This window comes from Cheilinus undulatus, linkage group 24 (assembly GCF_018320785.1).
Source record: "Cheilinus undulatus linkage group 24, ASM1832078v1, whole genome shotgun sequence".
NCBI classification, from domain to species: Eukaryota; Metazoa; Chordata; class Actinopteri; order Labriformes; family Labridae; genus Cheilinus; species Cheilinus undulatus.
In genome coordinates, this window is record NC_054888.1 from 18,073,284 (window position 1) to 18,095,868 (window position 22,585).

Here is a 22,585-nt window from a genome sequence, read left to right on the forward strand (position 1 = left end):
ATGGTTGAGCCCTACAACTGCGCCAAGTGTAAGGAGACCCTGTACGGGAAAAAGTTCATCCTGAAGGAGGAGCAGCCGTACTGCGTGGCATGCTACGAGTCACTTTTTTCCTTCAATTGTGAGGTGTGCCAAGCTCTCATTGGCTGCACCAGCAAGGTAAAAGTTTAACCACATATTTAGCTGTAAAAAGGCACACTAACAGTTTACTCACGTTTTTCCTGTTAAGGGCTTTTTGAGCATTAGACTCATCCACCATTAAAGCAACATCATTTTTACTTTACCAGTCTTGTAACCCTCTTTCTTGAAATTCATTACATCCGCCACATTCATGACGGGCCAATCAGAACTACAAGACAAATTAAGGTTCTATGCATGCGCTTCTAATGAGCAGACAGGCTAATGCTGCTGTAGATTGTAAATGATGGAGCTCTACAGCCAATAAATTTATGCCAAGGCCGGTGGGGAGATGTGCAAAAACATCTTCTCTGCCAAGACAAGCTTTCAGTGTGACTCTCAGTTCTTGTTTCAAAGGAAAATGGTGTCCAGTTCTGATTAAACTGATGCTTTCCTACAGCTACATCCAAGCTAATAGCTACCGTGGCAGAAGGCATTGGATACACCAGCAAACCCCACCTGTAAAGACCTACACCTACCTACCGCAAACCTGCGCCAAAGCAGACCGAGAGAACAGCAAAAACTTTTTTTCCTGTCGTGAAAAGTTTTCAGTGTGGCTCTTTTCTCTTGCTTTAATGAAGAAATATCATTCTGACAAAACTGCCGCTGTGGCTACATCCAAGCTAATCACTCCACTAGCAGCTATTGTATAAAACCACCAGTCCAGCTAACCACTCTCACAAACTCATGAAAAGCTTTTAGAGTTGTTTTGCTCTTTATTCCATACAGAACTGTGGTCAAGTTCTGATAAAACTGCTGCTATGTTGCAGCTACATCTGAGCTAATCACCACACTGTAGGCAGCCATCAAAATCGTGTTGTACGACTAAGCCTCGCCCAAAGCTACCGCTACATTCTCCACAAATGACGCTGATTGGTCTGAACAGTGTTCGGTTCGGCCAAACAGTGTAGTCAAGCTGGATTTGCCTGATGGCAGAGATGGCAAATTCCTCTGCTTTGCAAGGTTAAGCGATGTTAGGAGGAAGGCTCGAATAATACTAGGAGTGGTTGGTTTTTAAAGGTGGTTGCCCCACTTTTTCCATGCCAAGTATCTTGACAAAAACTTGAAGATTGTTGTAATATTTTGTGCAGCCATTCATTTTCCCAACAAGATGAATTTCTGTAACTTTCAGGTCAAACTTTTACCTCCAATGTGTAGTATTAATGCCATTGCTTTACAGTCAAAGGGGCTAAAAACAATCCTCATGTAGCAGCAATTATTTTCTTTTTATTACTAATTAGTTATTATTAGAACGCTCTGTCATGGTGTAAAAGAAAAATTAACCATGATGGTTGGAGGACAGTAGCCAAAATGCAAAACCATTGCTTCAAATGTTCATTAACAAACTAATGACTAATGACTAAACCAGAGTTGCTATTTCTTCTTCTTCTATATGTTTTTGGTTTAAGGGTAATAAAATGACCTTTTTTATCGTGTTGAGAATTGACATCTTTTCAGAGGTGTTAGTTGGTGGAAAATTTGTTTTGGTACTTGTTTTCAAGTTGGTAGTTGCACCACTTTTTAAATATGCAATATCCCAATTGTTGTTTGACAGCTTGCCTTGAAAATAGGTGTGACCATTCTTTTCCCATCAAGATAAATTTCTGTAACTTTCAGGTTTTATTCCAATATGTAATATTACTGTTGGATACAATGGTTTATGGCCACAGGTTAGGGTGGCTATCTCCACCTGTATTGCATAGATTTTGGTATTTGTTATGTTTTGAAGAAACATAGACTTTTGACTTCTCCTTTAGAGAATTGATGACATATTTTCTTGAGATATGGCTTTTTTTTTTTTTGGTCCCGTGTCTTTGTGTTGGTTTTTGCACCACTTTTTCTACTTGCATTGTCTCAGCAATAATTTGAGTTTCTGGCCAAATTTGGTGTAGCCATTCATTTCCCTATCAAGATGAATTTTTGTATTTTTGGTGCCTCTTTGACTTTCCATCTGGCACCACCATCAGTATTCCTATGAGTGTCTGCTATAGCCTACTTTTGTATTTAATGCTAATTAGCACGCTATTATGCTGAGTTAAGCAGCTAACCAGGCATCTGCTAATCCCCCTGTGTTTCGAGCTGCACCCTCTTATCAAGTGTGCTTTGTTCTTGCTCGAAAAGGGCGAAAATCAAGATATTGATGACCAGAATGCCAAACCCAAAGCTTCAAACTGTTGTTCAGTTGGTGACATCAAAGGGAATAATTCTACCTTTTTTCTGTAATTTTTGGTGTGTGCATGTCTTCCTCTATTTTGGTCTTATTCCTTTGTGTTTAAGGGGAGAGTTTTTGGATTTATAGATGTTGTTTTAATAGTTTTGTCCTTCTCAAACAGTGAACTGTTCTGTCATTGCCTCTGCAGGATCTGTCATACAAGGACCGCCACTGGCACAGCGACTGTTTCCTCTGCACCAAGTGCGAGCGATCTCTGCTGGATCGGCCTTTTGCCACAAAGGACGACATGCTGATGTGCACTGACTGCTTCGCCAATGAGTACTCTGCCAAGTGTCACGCGTGCCTGAAGACGATTATGCCCGGTGAGTGGGCCTGATCACACCTAGAGGCGACAATTTCTCTGTTTTAGAGGAGACTGGGTCACAGTATGGAGGCAGACTTAACCTTGAGTGGTGGAATGTCTGTTTCCTTCTCATTAGATGCCTCTTCTGTAAAAATATGTGCAAGATTTTCATTTCTGTGGTTTTATTTTTACAATTTAGACAGTAAGAAACATCTAAGTGGGTTTAAATAGATCAAATATGTACACATCATACCCATCAATGCCTACTGATCATACCAATCAATGCCTACCGATCATACCAATCAGTGCCTACCAATCGTACCTATCTATGCCTACCAATCATACCTATCAATGCCTACCAATCATACCTGTCAATTCCATACCAATCTTATCTATCAATGCCTACCAATCATACCTATCAATGCCTTATTGATCATACCTATCAATGCCATACCTATCAATGCATACCGATCATACCTACCAATCATACCTATCATTGCCATACCGATCATACCTATCAATGCCTACTGATCATATCTATCAATGCATACCGATCATACCTATCAATGCATACGATCATACCTACCAATATATACCAATCATACCTATCAATGCCTATAAAAAGTATTCACCCCCTTTGATATGTCACCTTTTTATGGATTTTATAAATCACTCATAAAGCACTCATTTTACCCTTTACCTTTACAAGCCTTCCAGGGCTGGTTGCTGAGAAGCATTCCCACAGCATGATGCTGCCACCACTGTGCCTCGCAGTGGTAATGTGCAGTCTTTGGTGTCCACCAAACATGGCATCTTGTCTGATGGCCTAAAAGCCCCATTTTGGTCTTATCAGAACAAAGAACTTTCTTCCACTTGACCATGGAGTCTCCCACATGCCTTTGGTGAGCTCTAGTCCAGATTCAATGAGTTTTCTTCAACAGTAGCTTTCTTTTTTCCACTCTCCCATAAAGCTTTGGCTGTAGTCATAGTCATGGGTGCCTCGGTGGCCACTCTCCCACTAGCCTCCTTCTTGCACGGTCGCTCCGTTTGTGAGGTCAGCCTGATCCAGGCAGATTGGAAATGTTTTCATAGCTCCCACCTGACTTATACTTCTCAATAACCTTTTCTCTGAGTTACTTAGAGTGCTCTTTAGTCTGCATGGTGTAATGGTAGCCAGGAATACTGATTAACGGGTGACTGGAATAGGCACTGTAGTCTTGTTTCTTCGTCTTGTTTAGATACCTTAATACAAATTGCTTCTCATGTCTAAGTTTTCACATTAATTGTTTAGATTCTTCTCATAGCATCAGTAAATTTCATTTAGCTGTAATTGGTTTAGGTTGATCTGAATGACAGCAGCACAGAGGGTCTTACTGTACGTCTAATTGACAAGGACATGACAAACGCAGCAGAAAATGTCTTTTTACTTGGCAGAAAAACTCAAGAAAATGCGATAATGATAAGTGTTGATTTTGGCACGTTGTGCTCAAAATCACACAGGAGAGTTGAAAAAAGTTATTTTGCTTGGTGTGCCAGTTCATTTTCTCTCTCCGCCCCCTCCACTAACTAGGCACTAAGAAGATGGAGCACAAGGGCAGCAGTTGGCACGAGAATTGCTTCGCCTGCAACCGCTGCCAGCAACCTATCGGCACCAAGAGCTTTGTCCAGAAGGACTTCAACAACTACTGCCTGCCGTGCTACGAGAAGCAGTTTGCCCAGCAGTGCATCCACTGCAAGAAGGTAAAAGCAGCATCCAGCTGCTGCCAGATGATTTCATTTTAAAGTACAGAAAAATCAATATTTCTTCAGCAATAGCACAGATATTTTTCCTTATAATTGTGAGGTCTCATAGAGGTCACTAATGAGCAATTCCTCCCTTGGCTGAGTAATAAGAGATCAATATTCAGATGAAAACCACGACTCATTTTCCTCAAGTCCCTTGGGCAATGGACGAGTAAAAGCTTATGTACATTAAATTATGCTCCATGAAACTAAGTGAAAGTTTTCAAATCTTAAAGGATGTATTATTTTAGCCTGTAAAACATCAGATTTAAATGTTCTTGATGTCTTGTGCGTGCAGTGAAGCCAAGTTTTCTCTCATTTTGGGATTTTAATTGGGATATTAAATGAAGTTCCTTACTTTCTTGGGGTAAAACTTTCAGCTTAGACGCAAAAAGTCAAAAGAATTACAGTGAATGATGAAAGACGACTCATATGAGCGGTATAAGAGCTAAAGGCAGGAAACAGATGGTCACGCAGGCAGGAATCGGAGGCGTCTTTTTGTGCTGGGAGCTGGTAGGTGAGACAGCAGGCATCTGGCTCGTCTGTGACTCAACAACTCAGCGGCAAGCGGCATTAAAGACAGAGAAATTAGACGGTGTGAAGCTTCACAGGGATGTGGAGGAGCTCTGGATCTTTGCAGACACTTATGTGGCAGTTTAACAACAATTTCCTCCGTGCAAATAGCAAATTTGACTCATGCAATGCATGCTTTTCTAGTTTCTAAGGGTCATAAACCCATGTGAAGTGCAAAGGAGAAGAGCAGCTCTTCCTTTTTAATTGTTTCCTGTAATGTTGCTGTTATAGAAATAAAACTGCAGACAAAGGTTGATTTCATGGTCATTTTGCAATAAGGGGCTTTACTACAATACAGATGAGCCTTTAATATTGCTGCAAAGGAGAAATCTGAAGTCACATAGATGCAACTAACCAAAGCCAAGTCTGAATTTAACTGCATTTAAACCACTGGTTTAAAACCTGTCTTTTGCTTCAGGCCTTCATGAAGCATTCATAAGTATCTGAATTTAATCTATAAAACTTAATCAACATTGTAACTGACTGAATCAGGAGCTTTAAGCTGCCAAGCTCAATGTTTTAAGCTCATTAGTAGACTGCAAAGCTTCAGTAATGATCGTAATCTGATAATCTGTCATATGATATTAAACATATCTGCAGTGCATAAATAGGCTCATTTGATCTGAAATGAATAAAGCAGATTCATCTGCATACACGCTGATCTAGTTAGATTTATTTGCAGTTGATGACAAAGTTGACATCCACTTGAGTCACCTAATGCAAGTCAAGTAAGCCAGTTTATATAGTACATTTAATGCAAATGTCAACACAATATACTCCACATTAAATCGCTCAACAGCATCAGTCCGTGACGAATGTTATCTTAAGACATTTCATAAAAAAATATGTCTAGACCCATATTCGTTCACCCTGTTCAGATTAACAGGCATGTAGGGCGCTAAGCATTCATCAGGGGATGTGCCACAACCTGGGGCTGGAGGGGGTGGGGGCGGCAGAGTCAAGCTCGACACTAATGTCGACACACACATGTCACTCTGCAGCCATTGTCAATGATGGCATCTCTTCTGTCGGTCTTTTCACCTATGGTGATACGCCCGGAGAGCGCAGATGGTTTTTGGGCCCTCTAGACATCTACAGCACGACTAGGGGCTCATGGCAACCCTGCTACCTCCCCAGAGGGTACCCTAAGCTTAGCTTACTTGCCACATCCTAACTCCACCCTAAGGGTGTGGACTTTGTTGTTTTCAGATTATTTTCTCTTGCTCCTGGTAGCCAGCCAGCATGTCCTTGTGGGCCCCACATGGGTTATATGTGGGCTACAATGTGGGTCCCATGTGGGTTTGTCCATGGGTTCCATGGTCTCCCCATCCATGTGAACTGCAGGTGTGGATTAGCCCATATGAGTCCCATATAGGCCCCATCTAGAGATCCAAGATAGATCCTACTTGTAGTAAACATGGGCAACTGCAAACATTGGTGTTGTCAGATAATAAGTTGAAAATCTCATTATTGATATCAGCTGGCATGTTTTGAATTTTTTTGGGCAGTTGATTTGCTTTCCTAATTCTAATTAAGTGCATATAATTGTGTGCTGGCCTTTATGATACACAAATGCTCATTTTGCTGTTTTCGTTCTTTCAGCCCATCACCACCGGAGGAGTGAACTACCGGGACCAGCCGTGGCACAAGGAGTGCTTCGTCTGCATCGGCTGCAAGCAGCAGCTGGCCGGTCAGAGGTTCACCTCCCGCGATGACTTCGCCTACTGCCTCGACTGCTTCTGCAACCTGTTTGCTAAGAAATGTGCTTACTGCACCACCCCGATCAGCGGTAAAGTATAGCCTGTAAATGTGATAGAAGGACTGCGTTAAAAAGTCTGTTAAACAAGACCTTCAGTATGAAACAAATGCAGACATCCTGGTATCTGATGAAAAAGTTACATTTTACTACCATAATACAAAGTTTTTATTAAAGATTCTTGGATGTAGCACATCCTCTGTAGGCCGATCATAGACCTCAAAGATGCTTTTAAGATCTACAATTTAATCGACAGTTTGGAAGCATTCAGTTTAAAGGCTAGCTTCATCCTTGTCAGCAGTTATATAACCTCAGTAATGGATATGAGCTATGTAAAATCTGTTATTAAAAAAAAAAAACCAAAGGACCATTAAACAAAGCCTCAATCAGATTTTTTTCATCTTCCCTTGGGAAATCAGACAACAAATAATCCCTGAAAACATGTGTACATGGATTAAATGCTTTGCTTGCAAAGGGAGCTGGAAGAGACAGATTTGGAAAGTATAGAAGACAAAATCAGAGCAGCAGAGAATCGTACATTACCCATAATGCTACCCAACCACACTGGTAACAGAGCGCTGTCATAATGAGTCCTAGAACCTGCAAAAGAAATAGCAATTCAGCACTTCTGGTTCAATCAGCTCAGAGCTGAAGGGATTTTTCAGTGAGTTTCTGGTTAGATTTTTGACATTTAGTCTATTACATACATTTAAGAGATTCTAACCATTTTCTATGACATAGAAATGGGAATTTCGAGGCTATTCCACGTCTTGCAGGAAGGTTGCTTAGAAGTGGCTATCTAGGGCTATAGAGTTGGTTAGGGACATTAATCTCACCAAGTAGTCCACCTCAAAACCAGTGTTTTTGGTGCACATACTACTCTGACTCAAACTTTGCAGGTGGGAGTGAGAAAAAAAAGTTGGTCTCTTAGTTGCAGCCATGGCATTGGTCTTTTATGGCTTAATATTATCTTTTTACTTTAATCACAGAATGCATTTACACTGCAAAACGTATGAAGCTTGTGTTTGTTTGTGATTATCCTTTATGAACAAAACATATGTCCCTTTTTCATCATAAATCAGCAGCAATCCAAACCCCAATTCCTCTTCAGGTTGGCCGAGAGTGGGTAGAGACATGCTGCAAAGGGCCAAAGGCCGGATTCGACCCCAGGCCACCCACATACATGGGTCACACCTTAGACCGCTAGGCCATCTGCGCACCCAGTTTCATGGCTTTCACAGGAAAAATTCAATTTTAATTGATTTTACATGTCTTTATACCAGGGATTTTACTCAGTTGTATAATTAATATCAAGTAAAGTTTTTCCTGCAGCCCCTTCTTTACACCCATTTGAAACACAAGTCACAAAATGTTTTCCATGTTGAACAAGACGAGGCTAAAACCCACCACAGCAGAGAGGCTTTAAAAAAAACTTCACTGAAGTGTAAACAGCACCCTGAGCATGAACCCGTCACATGCTCCTCTCTGCATCCTGTGCATCTACTCATCGTCAATTACAGTAATTATTAAATTACAGACATCATGAGACTGCTGGTAGGTCTTCACTCATCACTCCTCTCTGTTGCTTCTTCTCTCAGGTCTCGGGGGAAGCAAGTACATCTCTTTCGAGCACCGCCAGTGGCACAACGACTGCTTTACCTGCAAGAGGTGCAGCATGTCTCTGGTCGGCCGAGGTTTCCTGACCTGCAAAGACGACATCCTGTGCCCCGACTGCGGCAAAGACTTCTGAGCCGTCTCTATGTGGAGAAGAGTTTAATGAGAATCAGAGAGCAGCAGCAGCAGGCTCCTCAAATGACCTTTATAGCATTGATTGCACCATTTATTTGTTTCTTACACATTAATCCATTCCTTCTGCTCATTTCTTTTCATATGCTGATGATGATGTATGCTATGCAAATGAGTCAAACCCTTCATATCAAAAAGTAGGCCCAAACTATGACAAGCATTTCCATTTTGGGCAAAAAATTGTGTGTATTTTCATACATTTATGGAAAAAAATCCAAAAAACTTCTGTTTTTTAAATTAAACTAATTGGAATCCAATAAATATGTTGAATAGATATTTTAAACAGTATTTCAAAGCATGTTTTAATATATTAGACTGTTGTTTTAATTGTTCATACAGAGTTGATATAATATTACTAATACTGAGTGTTCTGATGACATAAGAATTGTTGAATTTGGTTGTTTACTGTAAAACTTAATAAAGTTTTTATTTGATGAACACCTGTCTATGTTGTGTGAAATTACAAGAGCAATATTCATATATTGAAGTTTGGCTACATTTAGTCCTTAATGCTAAACTCTGATGAAGAATTTCAGTAGAGCTGTGAATTTAAAACATGAATTGTGGAAAAATATTAAGCATTTTGGTAGAGGTATAAATACCTAATAGGATTATATAGTTTTTGATATGGTTTTGTAATGTATGTCATATAGATACAAAATATATTTTATTATATATGTTTTATTATTTTTTATAAAAGAACACCAATGTCTTCACTTTAAAACTGCTGTTAAATTAAAAAAAAATGCACAAACACGGTCATTTTCTTCAAAGATCTTCTCCTCTTTTAGTAACAGTGGGGCAATCACAAAGAGGTCTCACTCCATTAAATTTTGATATTTGCGTTCCACGATTTACTCTGCATAGCAGCTCATATAATTTACACCCTGCCGAAATGACTTTTGTCGTCAATACACGATCTTTGGCGAGCGGAAGTGTTCAGCAGGTGCCACAGGAAGTGTGTCCAGAGGAATAAGAAGAAGCTAACGGGATTTAATTACAGAAAGCCGCTCGTTTATCCCAGCGAAAGTAAAACAGAATAAGATGTGAGACGTTTATCTGAATTTTTGCGAATACTTTTGTTAGCTGTGTATCCGGAAAACAGTTTGGTTTAAACGCTAAAAAACGGTTAACGCTCGAGAGCCTTTGCGGCAACTAGCTAGGCGGCTAACAAAATTAGCATGGCTTTGTTAGCTGAATGGCGAAGTAGAGGTATAACGGTACTAAAACGATGCTTGTAATTTATCTCAGGGTTTTATACACTTTTAAAGACTGGCCAGTGGTTATTTATATAGTCTAGTGTAATTCTGAAGGCATATCTTGTATGCATTCATTCTAAACTCGGCTCATTTCCACTTTAATTCATTTTTACTATGCCTTTTAGTGTACCTAAAATAAAAAGATACTTCGTTTTCACGAAATAACTGTAATTTTAATAGTTTAGTCATGCCTTAATTGTTCTAAACGGCATGAAAATGCTGACTATGTTGATGAAAGAGCGCAGATGGACGGCTCTGTTGGATATGAGGAAAAACCAGGCCAAACTCCATAGGAAAACATGCTCATTTAAGTCGTCGTTGCTGTTTATATACAGTTCACAATGAATTAAGCATGATTTACAATTTAATATGAATGTTTTTTGTGTGTTTAGGTTAAGTCGGGTCACGTAATGAGTTCATGATGATTGATTAGAACTCATTTAATCGCATTTTCTTTCACTGCTGTGAAGCTTTAGCCCCTCTTTGTCCATTGTAGTGAAAATATAATGTGGTGAAAAGTGAACAAAATGTCCTTTACAGCGTCAATTTTGGCGCAACAAGCCGTGCTTTGAGTTTAGGTTTATAAAGAAACTACTGCTGATTTAGACTATACAGTAGTGACTGTACTAATCCTTTTCTGTCACTCTCTTTAGCTAAAATGAGTGCTGCTGTACCCAACCATCGGAGGACCAAGCCCGGGGGTAAGACTGATTAAAATTTCAGGAGGTGTTGCACACATTTTCACCCACATTTGATTCACTGCATCCAAATAGCTTGAGCTGGAGATATATACAATAGTGAAAAAAAAAAAAAAAAAAACATTCTTGATATTGACTTAAGAATTATATGTTTTATTTCTGCAAATCGCAACAAGGAAGCCAGAAAGAGTGACTTAAGATAATTAAGTTTCCTCCTGTACTTCACTGTATTCCTGCACTGTTTCAATTATGCAAAGGAAATATTAAATAGGAGACATGCAGTAAATTAATAATAGGGTTGAACCATATTTGAACCAAAGAGCTGGCACTGCACTGCAGTATGTTTTCTTTGTGTGATATGTCAGGCTTCCCATGGATCCTTGAAAAGACTTAAAGGGGACTTTTGAACTTTAAGCCCATAAAAATCTTATTTTTACTTGTGAGAGGTCTTGAATTTTAAATTGCACTTTGCATAAGATATATATATATTTATATGGCAAATCATTGTTTTCCAGTCAGTTTTATACGATTTCAGTCATCTTTTTTGGTGCATAAGTTCTCAGATCTAACAAGTTGCCCACTAAAAATATGTACAGGTCCTCCCAGTCAAAAAACATACTTTTCCTTTTGAATAACAAGACTGTCTAGTATCAAGTTAGCACAACTGAAAATATGTTAGGATAAATATCACCATATTGTATACTGAATAGGTTTTAAATGTGTCAGAAGTAAATGGATTTGGGCATTTATGACCTTATGAAAAATCAGCCCTTGTCTCTCGTATGCCTTTTCTTTTTGACTCTTTGCTGTGTACGAAGTTGCATTCATTTTTCTCTGTTCAAAGTCTTAAAAATGATTAAAGTAGATTATTGAAGTGTGTAGGAACCTCTTATATACTGCAGTATGAATGCCATATAGATGTTGAATGTAGATAAATAGATGGCTTGGATTATATGACTGCTGAGATAAACACATGAAATGTGATAAGTAAACAAACTATTAGCTGAAACTGATTGAAGAGGAATTGTTAGCTAGCTTGATTTTCATTGGGCTGCTTCAAAATGTTCTGAAAGAATGGTGATTTTACCAGGGTAATGTACCCAAATTATCCACTTGGATGAGAAAGCATTGCTTACTTGTAAGATTACTTGTAAGACTCCTGAAGAGAGACAGGAAATATGGGTAAAGAGGTGGTGTTGGCGGTAGACATCACTAGGGCGGCCAGCTTCAAGTCGATTGGTCGATTAATTGGTCAATGACCTTATGTCCGACCAAAATCCAATTGGTCGAACAATCGCACGTGCTACTTTAATTGTAAGAATCCATTTTTTTGTAGAGGTGAGAAGGGAGACGTCATGGGTTTTTATTTTTTAATTTATCTAGTGTTACAAAATATAATTTACAAAAACAATTAATTATGAATATAGCTATTCAAATATAATTTCCAGCCTTTAAGGGTAATTAATGACAGGTTAAATACCCAGAAAGTCAAAACAACGTCACTAGGACCCTCCCACCAAAGCCCATGAAGCACATTTATACTCTGTTTCCCATTAATTGACAACATGTTGAAAAAGTCAGTGTTGTGGTAACATTTTATTAAGAAGGATCATTATTTAATTACAACATGGGCTGGTTATACTGCAACAATCGTGGGATTTTTAGGTTAATTTAGGGTTCATTTTTAAATTTTAACCACCACCTAAATGCACTTGCTACATTGCCAGTGATACATTTGATGTAGAAATAACATGAAGGTTTTTTTTGTTTTGTTTTGTTTTTGGTCCGTCCCACGACCAGTCGATTTATTGATGATCTGGTGCGATTTTAGTCGACCAGGTTTTCTTTGGTTGACTACAGCTCAAAACACTACCAAACAACTCCAGTGCATTGAGGCCTTTATATATGTGTGCCTTCTCTACCATCTGAGCTAAACTGGCACCCATTGCTTGCTTATAGCATATTTGGCCTTTATTGTGAATGATTTTATTGTGATAATGACAAAAAGTCATGATTTATGTGCATCCTTAATCGATCATTTGTAATTTCTATTGTATTCCAGGCATAAAACCCGGGGTTGTGAACACAGGCGTGACTGGACCGTCCTCCCAGATCCCCGGTCTGTCCCAGACTGAGCCTGAAAACACCTCGGTGGAGAGGATCAGCGGACGGAGAGTGGGGATATTTGAGTCGGACTCAGACTACGTCAAGCTTGCAAAAAGCGGTGGACACAAAGGTGAAACGTGCTCTTCTATATTTGTTCTGAGGCTTTTCAGATACTTTGGTCAAACATCTGCAGTCACTATCCAAAGATTTCTTGCTTTGCAACAACAAGTGTTTCAGCCAGATTTAGACAAGGAAACCCTCCTGACCTACTTCCGCCCTCAGACTGAAGAATGTACAGTAGAGTAAAACAGTGGAAGTCATCACATTTTGAAAATAAAACAACATCCCAAAGGATTTGTTTGATGTCGACAACTCTTTGAAATGCAAATCCTGTACAAGTATCCTACCGGAACTTAAAAGAGGGGATCTTTCCAGTTTTTTCAGTGCATTTTGGGAAAACATGACAGCCCCTTTTGTTTATTGGAAACGCAACATTGCTGGCTTCAGTTGCCAGGGGAATAAAGTCATTTTTGTTGTTGCACACACTTCTCTTTTGTACTCAGAAGTTTTGATTCAAGCTCCACATGAATGTTTAATGCTTGTCAGCATGGATGAATCTTCTACAGTAAATTGGCTCACTCAATACAAGTAAAACGCCTGATTTTTATGGGCTACATCCCAAGTTTTTGCTGCTTTTCTTCAAGTAGAGGCAAAGACTCATGACTGTGATTGGTTTAAGCCATGCTGCACCAAAAAAACATACCTATTATAATTAAACAGCTTACCCTCATCTCTTTGTGCACTGAGCTTGACTTTGATTTGCCGTGTTACAAGCAACATGTAGATGAATACGCCCCAAACCTCTGTGTGCCACAAACTTTAGACCAGGGTTGTCAAACTCAATCACAGCAGGGGCTGAAATCTGAATTTAGGTTTAACCTGAGGGCCTAAAAGGGTCAAGATTTAACTGGAAACTGTCAACTGTGTTTTTTACAGATAATGAATTTTGGGGGAAATTAAACAGTGATGATAAATGATTTTAAGATTTCAAAAATAAAGTTAAAATGATTAAATATAACAGCATCAATGTTACTGTGTGTCCATGTCAAATAAATGATAAATAAATAAATTAGTTTAAAGGATAAAAATCTTAGATAAAAAGGCAACTTTTTAATTCCTAAAGGTCAAAATACAAAATTAAAAGTCAAAATCAGGTCAATAAGTCAAATTAGAAGATAAAATTCGAAATTATGACTCTAAAAGGTCAAAATATGGGATAAAATTCTCGACCAGGAGTTTCAAAAGTGAAAACATGGGATTAAAAGTCAAAGTTAGGAGTTTAAAAGGTCAGGATTTGATTTTAAAAGAAAAAATTGTGAATCTGAAAATTCACAATATGAGAAAAAAAGGTCAAAATTATGAATTTTAAAGGTCAAAATATAAAATGAAAAGTCAAAATCCTAAGTTTCAGTCATAATCTTGGGATGCAAAATGAAAATATGAAATGAAAGCACAAATTAATTCCTGACTTTTTATCGAATTATTTCTACTCTCTACTTTTCAAATTTTTAGAACTTAACAAGGATTTTTAAAAAATCTTTAAGGTTAAATTGACATTTTTATACTGGAGGTTGTCTGCAGCCCTCATAGCAGCAGGCCAATTCTAATTCAGATATGATCTTGTGAGCCGGGTAAAACTGCACCGCGGGCCGCATTTGGCCCCTGGGCCTTAAGTTTGACACCTGTGCTATAGACTATCACCACTGTGGTAGTTCTTCTGGCATAAAGTGGGCCCAGTTAATGAACTTTCTGTGACTTTTCCACATATGCTCTCACAGATTTTAACACTTATTTTGTACCACAGTGATTGTAAACCCCTGAGCCAAACGGCTCGTGAGTCACATATCACATTACGTTATTAAAGGTGAGACACTGAACAATGCTTCATGAGTGCTGGCAGTGTTTTGACCGCAGTGTTCCCCCTCCTCCTGCAGGGCTGTTGAGTCATGACGTTGATTCTGACGAAAAACCGAAGAAGCCGTACAATCCTCCCAACTGGTTCGGAGGCGATGATTCAAAGAGGTACAAACACCGGTCGCACACGAAAACAAGATGACAGGAGATTTTCTAACAGCTTTATTTTCCTTCTAGAGACAGAAACCTACTCGGAAATATCGCCTGATCCCAAGTTTTCTTCTGATTCTAACTACATCAAACAAGAAGTGTGTATTTTAGGGCATTTTGAATGCTGGCAAAGCTGACAGAACAAGTCTCACAACAGACATTGACATGATGATGTTAGTGCAATAAAATACCTCTAACAACTCAATTTTTAAATCACACAGGCAGACATGAATGACATGTTGGTGGAGAAAATGGTACGATTATTCATGCAAGTATCTTTCAGAGATTAACTGTCTTGATAATGAGATAAAACGCAGCATTTTTAAGCACTTATCGATCCTCCTGAGAGCCAGACGAAGCACTGACCAAGCATAAAAGCCACAGCATGAGATTCTAAGTAATGTTGCATCATATATCACCGTGGTTTTGTGCTTACAGCGGCAGCAAAGCAACGTCTCCCAACAGCCAGATGAAGTCGGGCTTGCAGCCTCTGGCTGCACCGTTTGGCACTGATAACGGTTCAACCTGGGAGACTGATAGATATTCTCCTCGTAGAGATAAGGTGAATGGACCAAGATAAAGTCACCCCCAAAAGTCCATCTCTTCCATCCTTTTTTTTTTCGAAATTATTTTTGCATTTATACCACCACATTTTCCTTTAATTGCCACCTCATTTTGCTCCATCGCATTCGCAGTTTGGTTTGAAAAGCATTTCCTGCTCGCGCTTTGGCAGTTTGATAGAGTTGAGGGAAGATTGCTGAAGTTTGAGGTGAGTAAAGAGACAGGAAAGGAATGTGTGCCGTCTGATTTTTGTTCTTTTTGGTTCAAGTTTTTCTTTGAGATCATGTTTCTATCAAAATGTCAATGATTTTTGGGTTGTAGGTGCACTGACTTTAAGTTGAACGACATTATCGTGACATTCAGTCAGCTCAAGATTGTTAAAATGACAGAAATATGCAAAATAGGGGATTTTTTTGTTGCATAGAAGGGATATTTTTGCTGCTAGGTTTTGGTTCTAGTGGGGTTTTGTTCATGCCACTTCCTTCAATCATTTCCCGTTGCATGTCTAATTTCACACGAAGTTTTGTTCCATTATTTCATCCTTTTCACTGTTCATTGCATGTTCTTCTATCAGAAAGTAAAAAATCATCCATCTGCATTTGTTTAACAGTGCAGCTGCAGTTTATAATGGTCATAAAAACTATGCAAACATCAATTTTGCCTCCTGCAGATTTCTCCTGATGGCATCACCGGTCAGATGGAGGGTCTGGTTGTGACCAACAAATACAAGAGAACGTAAGTGAATCCTGTTTTCTGCAATCTTAGGCTGGCTTAATTGATTTAGAGCCGGACGATCAGGGCTGTATTTAAGGCTTGTCACAACAGATTTTCTATTCTCAGAGAACAATATAGTTAAAAATCCTCTAGTGTGCACTCATTTTAGTGAAACTTGTACTTAATGTGGGTTAAATTGATTGGAGGGAACATGTCTGTCACAAGTTTTTCAACAAACCATTTAAAACACTCAAGATGTTAAATTAACAGCAAGATAAGATGATAAAAAACAGCCAATCCTCCACCCATCCATCCATTTTCTCATACTAATCTGTGGCTGGGCCGCGGTGGCAGCAGGCTAAGTAAGTCAGCCCAAACATCCCTCCCTCCAGTGACGTTTCCCAGCTCCTCCTGGGGGAGCATTCCCTGGCCAGATGGGATGTATAACCCCTCCAGCATGTTCTGGGTCTGAAGTGGGAAACAGCAAATCCTCTCATATTAAATTTTGTGTCATCATATTTTTTACTTGATAATGAACAGGAAAGATAACTGAATCGTCCCCAATGGCCTTGATTTACTTTCTCAGCATTTCCAGAGTCCTAACAGAGCTGTCCTGTGTTATTTCTTTAGGTCTTATGATAAGAAGGCTCCTCCAGTTAGCATGTCCAAACTGCTGAGTCATGGCTACGTCGAGGACAAGAAGAAGTCTCCTAATGATGACGATACCTCAAGTAAGTTATGTTTTTAGCCCTTTTATGGAATTAAGCCGGGCCAAACAACTTTACTTTGCCTTGAATTATCTTTTTGTAAGGACTGTATTTTGATCTATGTTGCTCAAATTCATAGATTTAGATCATTGTGTATCACAAGCAGCCACTTCTTGGCTCATAACTTGCTAGGAAAGACAGCAATGCAGACCAGACCGTTAAGTGTTGGTGCCATTTTTAAAACAATTTTTGTCCCACATTAAGTCATAATTCTCAGTTAAATGAAATGAAGGTGTACTGTAATTGAAGGGCCTTTGTCCTTAGCTGCCTTTTTTAGTGCTGGCAGAACTAATTTTCTATTCAAAACTGATGTAGTCCAGCGTTCTGAGTGCTCTGTGCCCTGACCAGAAGAAATGCCCTCAGTGTTCTCTAAAGAGCTGGGTCTTTAGCTTTCTCTTGAAAGTAAAGAGGGTCTCTGCAGATCGAATGGAGTTGGGTAATTCATTCCACCATTTAGGGACAACAGAATAGATGAGCCGGGGCCTGACGTGCTGGAAGTACCAGGCGCCTTTCGCTGGCTGAGTGCAGCGGTCGAGAAGGAGTGTAGACCTGGATGAGGTCTAGTTACTGCTTTGTCAGCAATGAGCAGAGGAGTGGCGTGAGCTGTCTTGGGTTGGTTGAAGATCAGACGTGCTGCTGCATTCTGGATCATCTGCAGAGGTTTAACTGAGCATGCAGGGAGGCCTGCCAGTCATGAGTTGCAGTAGACAATGCACGATATTACAAGAGCCTGCACCAGGAGCTGTGCTGCATGCCCTGTCAGGCAGGGTCTGATCCTCTTGGGACTGAGGAGTCGAGGCCACATGAACCTTGAAGGTTAGCTGGTCATCAATCAGGACATCCTGATTTCAGGCAGACTTCATGGGCATGAGTTTAAGCTGGATATCGATCTGTGGTTGCATGGTGGGACTGGCTGGAATGTTAATAAGCTCAGTCTAGGAAAGGTGGAGCTGCTCATTATGGACTTAGTTGATCACCCTTGAAATCATCTCACATTTAAACAGTTTTCCCTCCAGGAGAGTCCCCAAAGCTGGGATTTACAATCCAGATTTTACAGTGTCACAAAGGCTAAAACCTGACATTATTATGCACACTAAACACTGATAATTTTGATTGAAAGTAAAAATAGAAGTCCTAGGCACCTCATATTGGCTCCTGCACACTGCACCAAACTCTTGTGTAGTTGAGACAGTGTGCAGCAGGAGTTCACCTGCAGTATTTGATCATTTCTTGATGCACAATACATAGAAGTTTTTGTTTTGGTTATTTTGATCCTCCATTAAAATAACCAGTTAAAATGTTTTAGAAAGTATGGATGTGATGAAACCTTAAATACAGAAAGTGTTTGACATTTTCTCTGATTTTAAGGTGTGTGTCGATGTTTCCTCCTCTCTCCAGGTGTGACCTCTGAACAGACGAGCACCATCATGACGGAGGACGTGGAGGACGACCTGGAGTAGTGCTCGCGGGTCCTCGTCTCAAGGGAAAGGGGGTCCACCTAACACCGGTTCATGGTTTCACAAACCCGCGAACGCACCGCTCCGCCCTTCTCTGAATTCACTCACATTAACTGTACATCCACTGACTGTTAGTTTTGTACTCATGTTTATGCAAAGGTACTGTCCTCTCTATTTATTTGCTTTGATTTGTAAAGAGAATTCTCTGATTTTGTTGGGTAGACGTGTCGGTGCTCAGTGTAATTTTTGTTTCTCAGTTGCTCGATTTGAAAGACGAATTGTGCGCAGGGAAGAGAACTAACATTTCAGATCCACAGAAGCATGATTTGAGTGACTTTTCCACCCAGAATGATGCTTCATGGTTTAAATTGACTTAAATTTGACTGGAGTCGAGTGTTAGTTTCCCTCCCTGGTTGTATGAAGATCGAGTTCTCGAAGTATTTGTGCTATTTCAACGTGGTTCAAGTGACGTGAAATATGATTTGTTATGATCAAGGGCTCCTGCTCTGTGAAGGGACGTCGGAGGTTTGTGTTTTCTCGGCTGTGGCGGTTTGATCGATCGTTCATCCAGATGGCAACTCTGCAGCTGTGACCACATGCCAAAGTGCATACTGACAGCCACAGACGGCACTGTTTAGTTTGGTTTAAAGGGGCCAAAATGATTTTTCAGGTTCAGTTCTGCAAAAGTTGCCTTTCTTCACTATTTCCTGGTTAATTCTGTGCCATTTTAGTCTCTTTAATCGAGAACTAGCATGTCTGTAACAGCCATATATTTGCTAGTTTCCAAAAAATGTCTGAATTCAGGAGACACTGCAAAGCTTTTTATTGGTGTTAATTCATTTGGATGCCTGTCAGCTAACTAAAAACAATGTATAGTGTTAAATTTCAGTCAAAATATGTCAAAAATAGTGCATCGATTACTAAAATTGGGTCTATTATGCATGTTAAAGAATGTAATTGTTGTTTTATTTGCAGCCAATGGCCCAAACATGGTGAAATATATACAGAAAAAGACCAAAAAATGGAATTAGGTGGGAAAATAACTATCTTTTGCAGACCTACAAGCTGAAAATCAAACCCATTGTCATTCCCTGTGAAGATTAACACAGACCAGTTTTAACAATGTGAGTTCTGAACATGCCAACCAAGCAGTTTGTCCCTGCTCATGCAGTGTTTTTGACTTTGTAGACATCAATAGGAGAACGTAGTGTTAGTGCACGGCCCACTCACACCAAAAAACCCTTCCATCTCATGACATTTGCTTTTTATCAATCAGATCGGCGTTTATTCTAATCAGATGAAGGAAATTCTGCAGCATCGTTTTTGAAGAGGGAACCAGGCAACGTTTAATTTGGTTGCTTTTGCGTAGTTGATACCCAGTGTTTACAACCATCGTTTAACCGTGAAGGGGAAAAATTACCATGGAAAGCATTTTTATACATAGATATTGTCTAAAATGATCATTTATTAGGTGTATGAACTCGTAAAACAGAGTGGCTCATCAGGATACTTTGGCAGAATGGCCAAGATCTTTCATAGCAAATGCAGGCATGATAGAATTTGAGTTAATACCTGCAGTATGTGTTTGCAAACACAAACCCTGCAAAAAGGGAGTCATATTCTGTAAAATGCAGCACAAACTTACCTTAACCAATTTGAAAACCTACTTAAACGGCATCTGCAGGTATTGAAAAGTCTTAAAACTCACTAAACTCTGATTAAAAGTCTTAGCGGTAGAATTTGTTACATTCCGGCTGATTGCAATGGTCTTCAGAGCGAGAGACATCCTTGATTTTTACACAAGTGTAACTGTACTTCAAATTGCTGTTCTGTTGCTGTACCTCATTCCTATTTTGTGCTGCCTACTTGAGACGTCATGATAAATCTCTGCCATTGGCTGCACGCTCTGTCGCCCCATTTGTCTGGACTGTTGTCCAGTCTCTGGTTGTTAACGTTGAAGACTGAGGAGGTGGAATAGCAGGAGATCACTCCAATAACTCCAGCTAATCTGGACGTCATCTTTTGTTATTGTTTAAGCTTTAAATATCAGACTGGCTAAATGCATCTGCGTTTCAGCTGCGTCACGGCTTAAATGTCATTTTAGCATGCCTGCTATCCAATCAGGACTTTCAGTCTGACTATATTTCCCATGAGTGGCATGCATCTCTTGGACAGGAAAACAATAAATAGAGAGCTTTATTTACCTTGTTTGAACATCAAACATGTTTGCAATGCTGGAACATGGAGCAAAGATATTCTCTAAACTTCAACTGTTGCTAGAGCTGTTTTCACATTGATAGAATATGCCACAGGGAAGATAAACATGGTGCAAGGACACTTCTGGTTTGTGCTTTTCAAAGTAAAAGCCCTATTACTTTGGAGAATCTTACCTCATTTGATCAGAATGCTTTTATTTCGAGGTTTTCCTGGCTAAGTTGTACAATGAATCAAGTCAATTGTAGGGAGATATATTGAGGTAAAACTTATGAAGAATCTGAATAAACACAAGATACTTGTTATCTTCCTAAAGGATCAACGCTCAGTGAAGAAATCCAAAATCCATTTACCAGCACAGCCTAGGCAGCGATGCTGAAAGACAGGTCTGTGGCAGCAGGAAGACATGGCCATCATGCAGCACATATGTGCAATGTATAAAAGATGTGACCGTGCAATCTAGAGCAGCAAACATGCACCCAGTCTGAATGGATTGTGTCTGAAAATACTGAAAAAAACCCTTCTAGTTTTCCTAATTTCATGAAAATAGGTTATAAAACTGTGACTAATGTGGCTCTGTTTAGCTCATGAAGTCTTAATTCATCTTGGCAAACCGGCAGAACCTCTCTAACAAATTTTTGACAGGTTTCACTTCATTTGTTTTATCATAAAGTGAAATTTAGAGCTTTTTTGTCCTGACTCCAAAAGTTAAGTGCAGGAGTTTCTATTTTGAACCTGCACTTGAATAAAGCAGTAGAAGAGGAGGCAGATAAGATTATATTTTTATGTTTGGATGGAGGAGACGGAAAACACAAACTGGTGAGACTGTCTGCTGTTGAAGTGCAGATTTTAACACTTCTCCTGTTTGCTCTGTGAATTTTTACACTTACTCAATTTTAGTTTGGATCTCAGCTCTCAGAGTTGGCCGAACGACACCGAAACTCCTGCTTCAAATTTCTGCTCGTTTTCTTGCCTGTGTGGCTGCAGAATAAATTTGCCTGTCAGGATATCTCTGAAAAAATGTAATGGATTCCTCTGACATTTGACGGACAGCTCAGCCCTGACTCATTTGAACGGTTATTATTTCCGAGGCGTAACCGTGAACCCGACGGCGACAGTGAAATCCTAATCCTACAGGGACATTTGTCAGGTGGAGAAAATGCTCTTAAAATGAAAAAGGATGGGGATGATTTATTTGGGTATAACAGCCAGATTAAAGCAGCAAGCTTGTCCCCGTAAATCCCAAAAATTCATCACCTTCAACTCGAAAAATGATGCTGCAGAAACCGACTCTTACTCCAGACGTGTCATGTTTCATGTTTAGGGTTGTCATCGTTTCCCCACACCATATATTTAATGCATATTTTATCTTTATTATGTGGTATTTAAGGTGTTTTTAGACGCTTTACTGTGTTTAGTGACACTGGATTTTACTTTGCAGTACAATGAATGGCGAATGTATCGTCTTTTTTGGAGAACGGGTTTATTTTTAAGAGCTGTTAATATTCAGGTACAGTATTTACAGTTACAAATAGTGTTTTTGTCCAGTTTTTCCAGGTGTTATATAAGTTATCAGACAAATAGTGGAAACTCTCTCGAAGAACTCCCTGAAGTCTTATGTCCTACCTTTTTTTGCTTTCTTCATCTGCAAGTGGGTTTAAATTTGAATAAAAGTGCACCAGAGAGGACTGAAGAAGGCTGGTTTAGACCCGGAGTGAGGAGAAATCCACAGCTCGATGTAAGATCCTGCTTATCTTGACAACTGTACACTCTTAATTATCATTTAAATAAATGGGCATGTGCATGTAACCCTCTATTGTGTCTTTTTTTTCCCTAGCCAAACCTTTAGGGTTGCAGGTTAAAATATGGAAATTTTACACTTTAAAGCTAGGAGGCCCAAGGAGGACATGCAACCACGCATTTCATTTTATTTATTTATTTTTTTCCTGTGATAACAGTATGTTCAACTTGTTTTCTGAGGATCTAAAGAGTTTATCGTATGAGAAAAGCACAGTTATCTAGAGCGGTGGTTCTCAGCCTTTTCAGAGACCGGGACCCCCACTGTACCTGCTGTACCT

At 39.5% G+C, this 22,585-nt stretch overlaps 2 protein-coding genes across 2 annotated transcripts; both read left to right on the top strand.

Annotated features, from left to right (window-relative positions):
- LOC121506303 (four and a half LIM domains protein 2-like) lies at nt 1-8,551 on the top strand. The gene is made up of 5 exons (XM_041782050.1): nt 1-156; nt 2,535-2,709; nt 4,261-4,430; nt 6,648-6,834; nt 8,400-8,551. The coding sequence occupies exons 1-5, from the start codon at nt 1-3 to the stop codon at nt 8,549-8,551; spliced, it is 840 nt and encodes a 279-aa protein (XP_041637984.1).
- A 985-nt stretch (nt 8,552-9,536) lies between these two features.
- c24h7orf57 (chromosome 24 C7orf57 homolog) lies at nt 9,537-22,311 on the top strand. Its single transcript, XM_041781934.1, has 8 exons — nt 9,537-9,653; nt 10,520-10,567; nt 12,627-12,800; nt 14,665-14,752; nt 15,233-15,356; nt 16,026-16,090; nt 16,700-16,800; nt 18,235-22,311. Exons 2-8 carry the CDS (start codon nt 10,525-10,527, stop codon nt 18,294-18,296), a joined length of 657 nt encoding a protein of 218 aa, XP_041637868.1. The 5' UTR covers nt 9,537-9,653; nt 10,520-10,524; the 3' UTR covers nt 18,297-22,311.
- The last annotated feature ends 274 nt before the right edge of the window (nt 22,312-22,585 follow it).

Bases quoted from the DNA above. Each gene is read 5' to 3' on its own strand.
- c24h7orf57 (XM_041781934.1), top strand. From the start codon at position 10,525: ATGAGTGCTGCTGTACCCAACCATCGGAGGACCAAGCCCGGGG. The intron at 12,801-14,664 runs GTGAAACGTGCT...CTCCTCCTGCAG, and splicing joins AAAAAGCGGTGGACACAAAG to GGCTGTTGAGTCATGACGTT. The intron at 16,091-16,699 runs GTAAGTGAATCC...TTATTTCTTTAG, and splicing joins ACCAACAAATACAAGAGAAC to GTCTTATGATAAGAAGGCTC.
- LOC121506303 (XM_041782050.1), top strand. From the start codon at position 1: ATGGTTGAGCCCTACAACTGCGCCAAGTGTAAGGAGACCCTGTACGGG. The intron at 2,710-4,260 runs GTGAGTGGGCCT...TCCACTAACTAG, and splicing joins CCTGAAGACGATTATGCCCG to GCACTAAGAAGATGGAGCAC. The intron at 4,431-6,647 runs GTAAAAGCAGCA...TCGTTCTTTCAG, and splicing joins AGTGCATCCACTGCAAGAAG to CCCATCACCACCGGAGGAGT.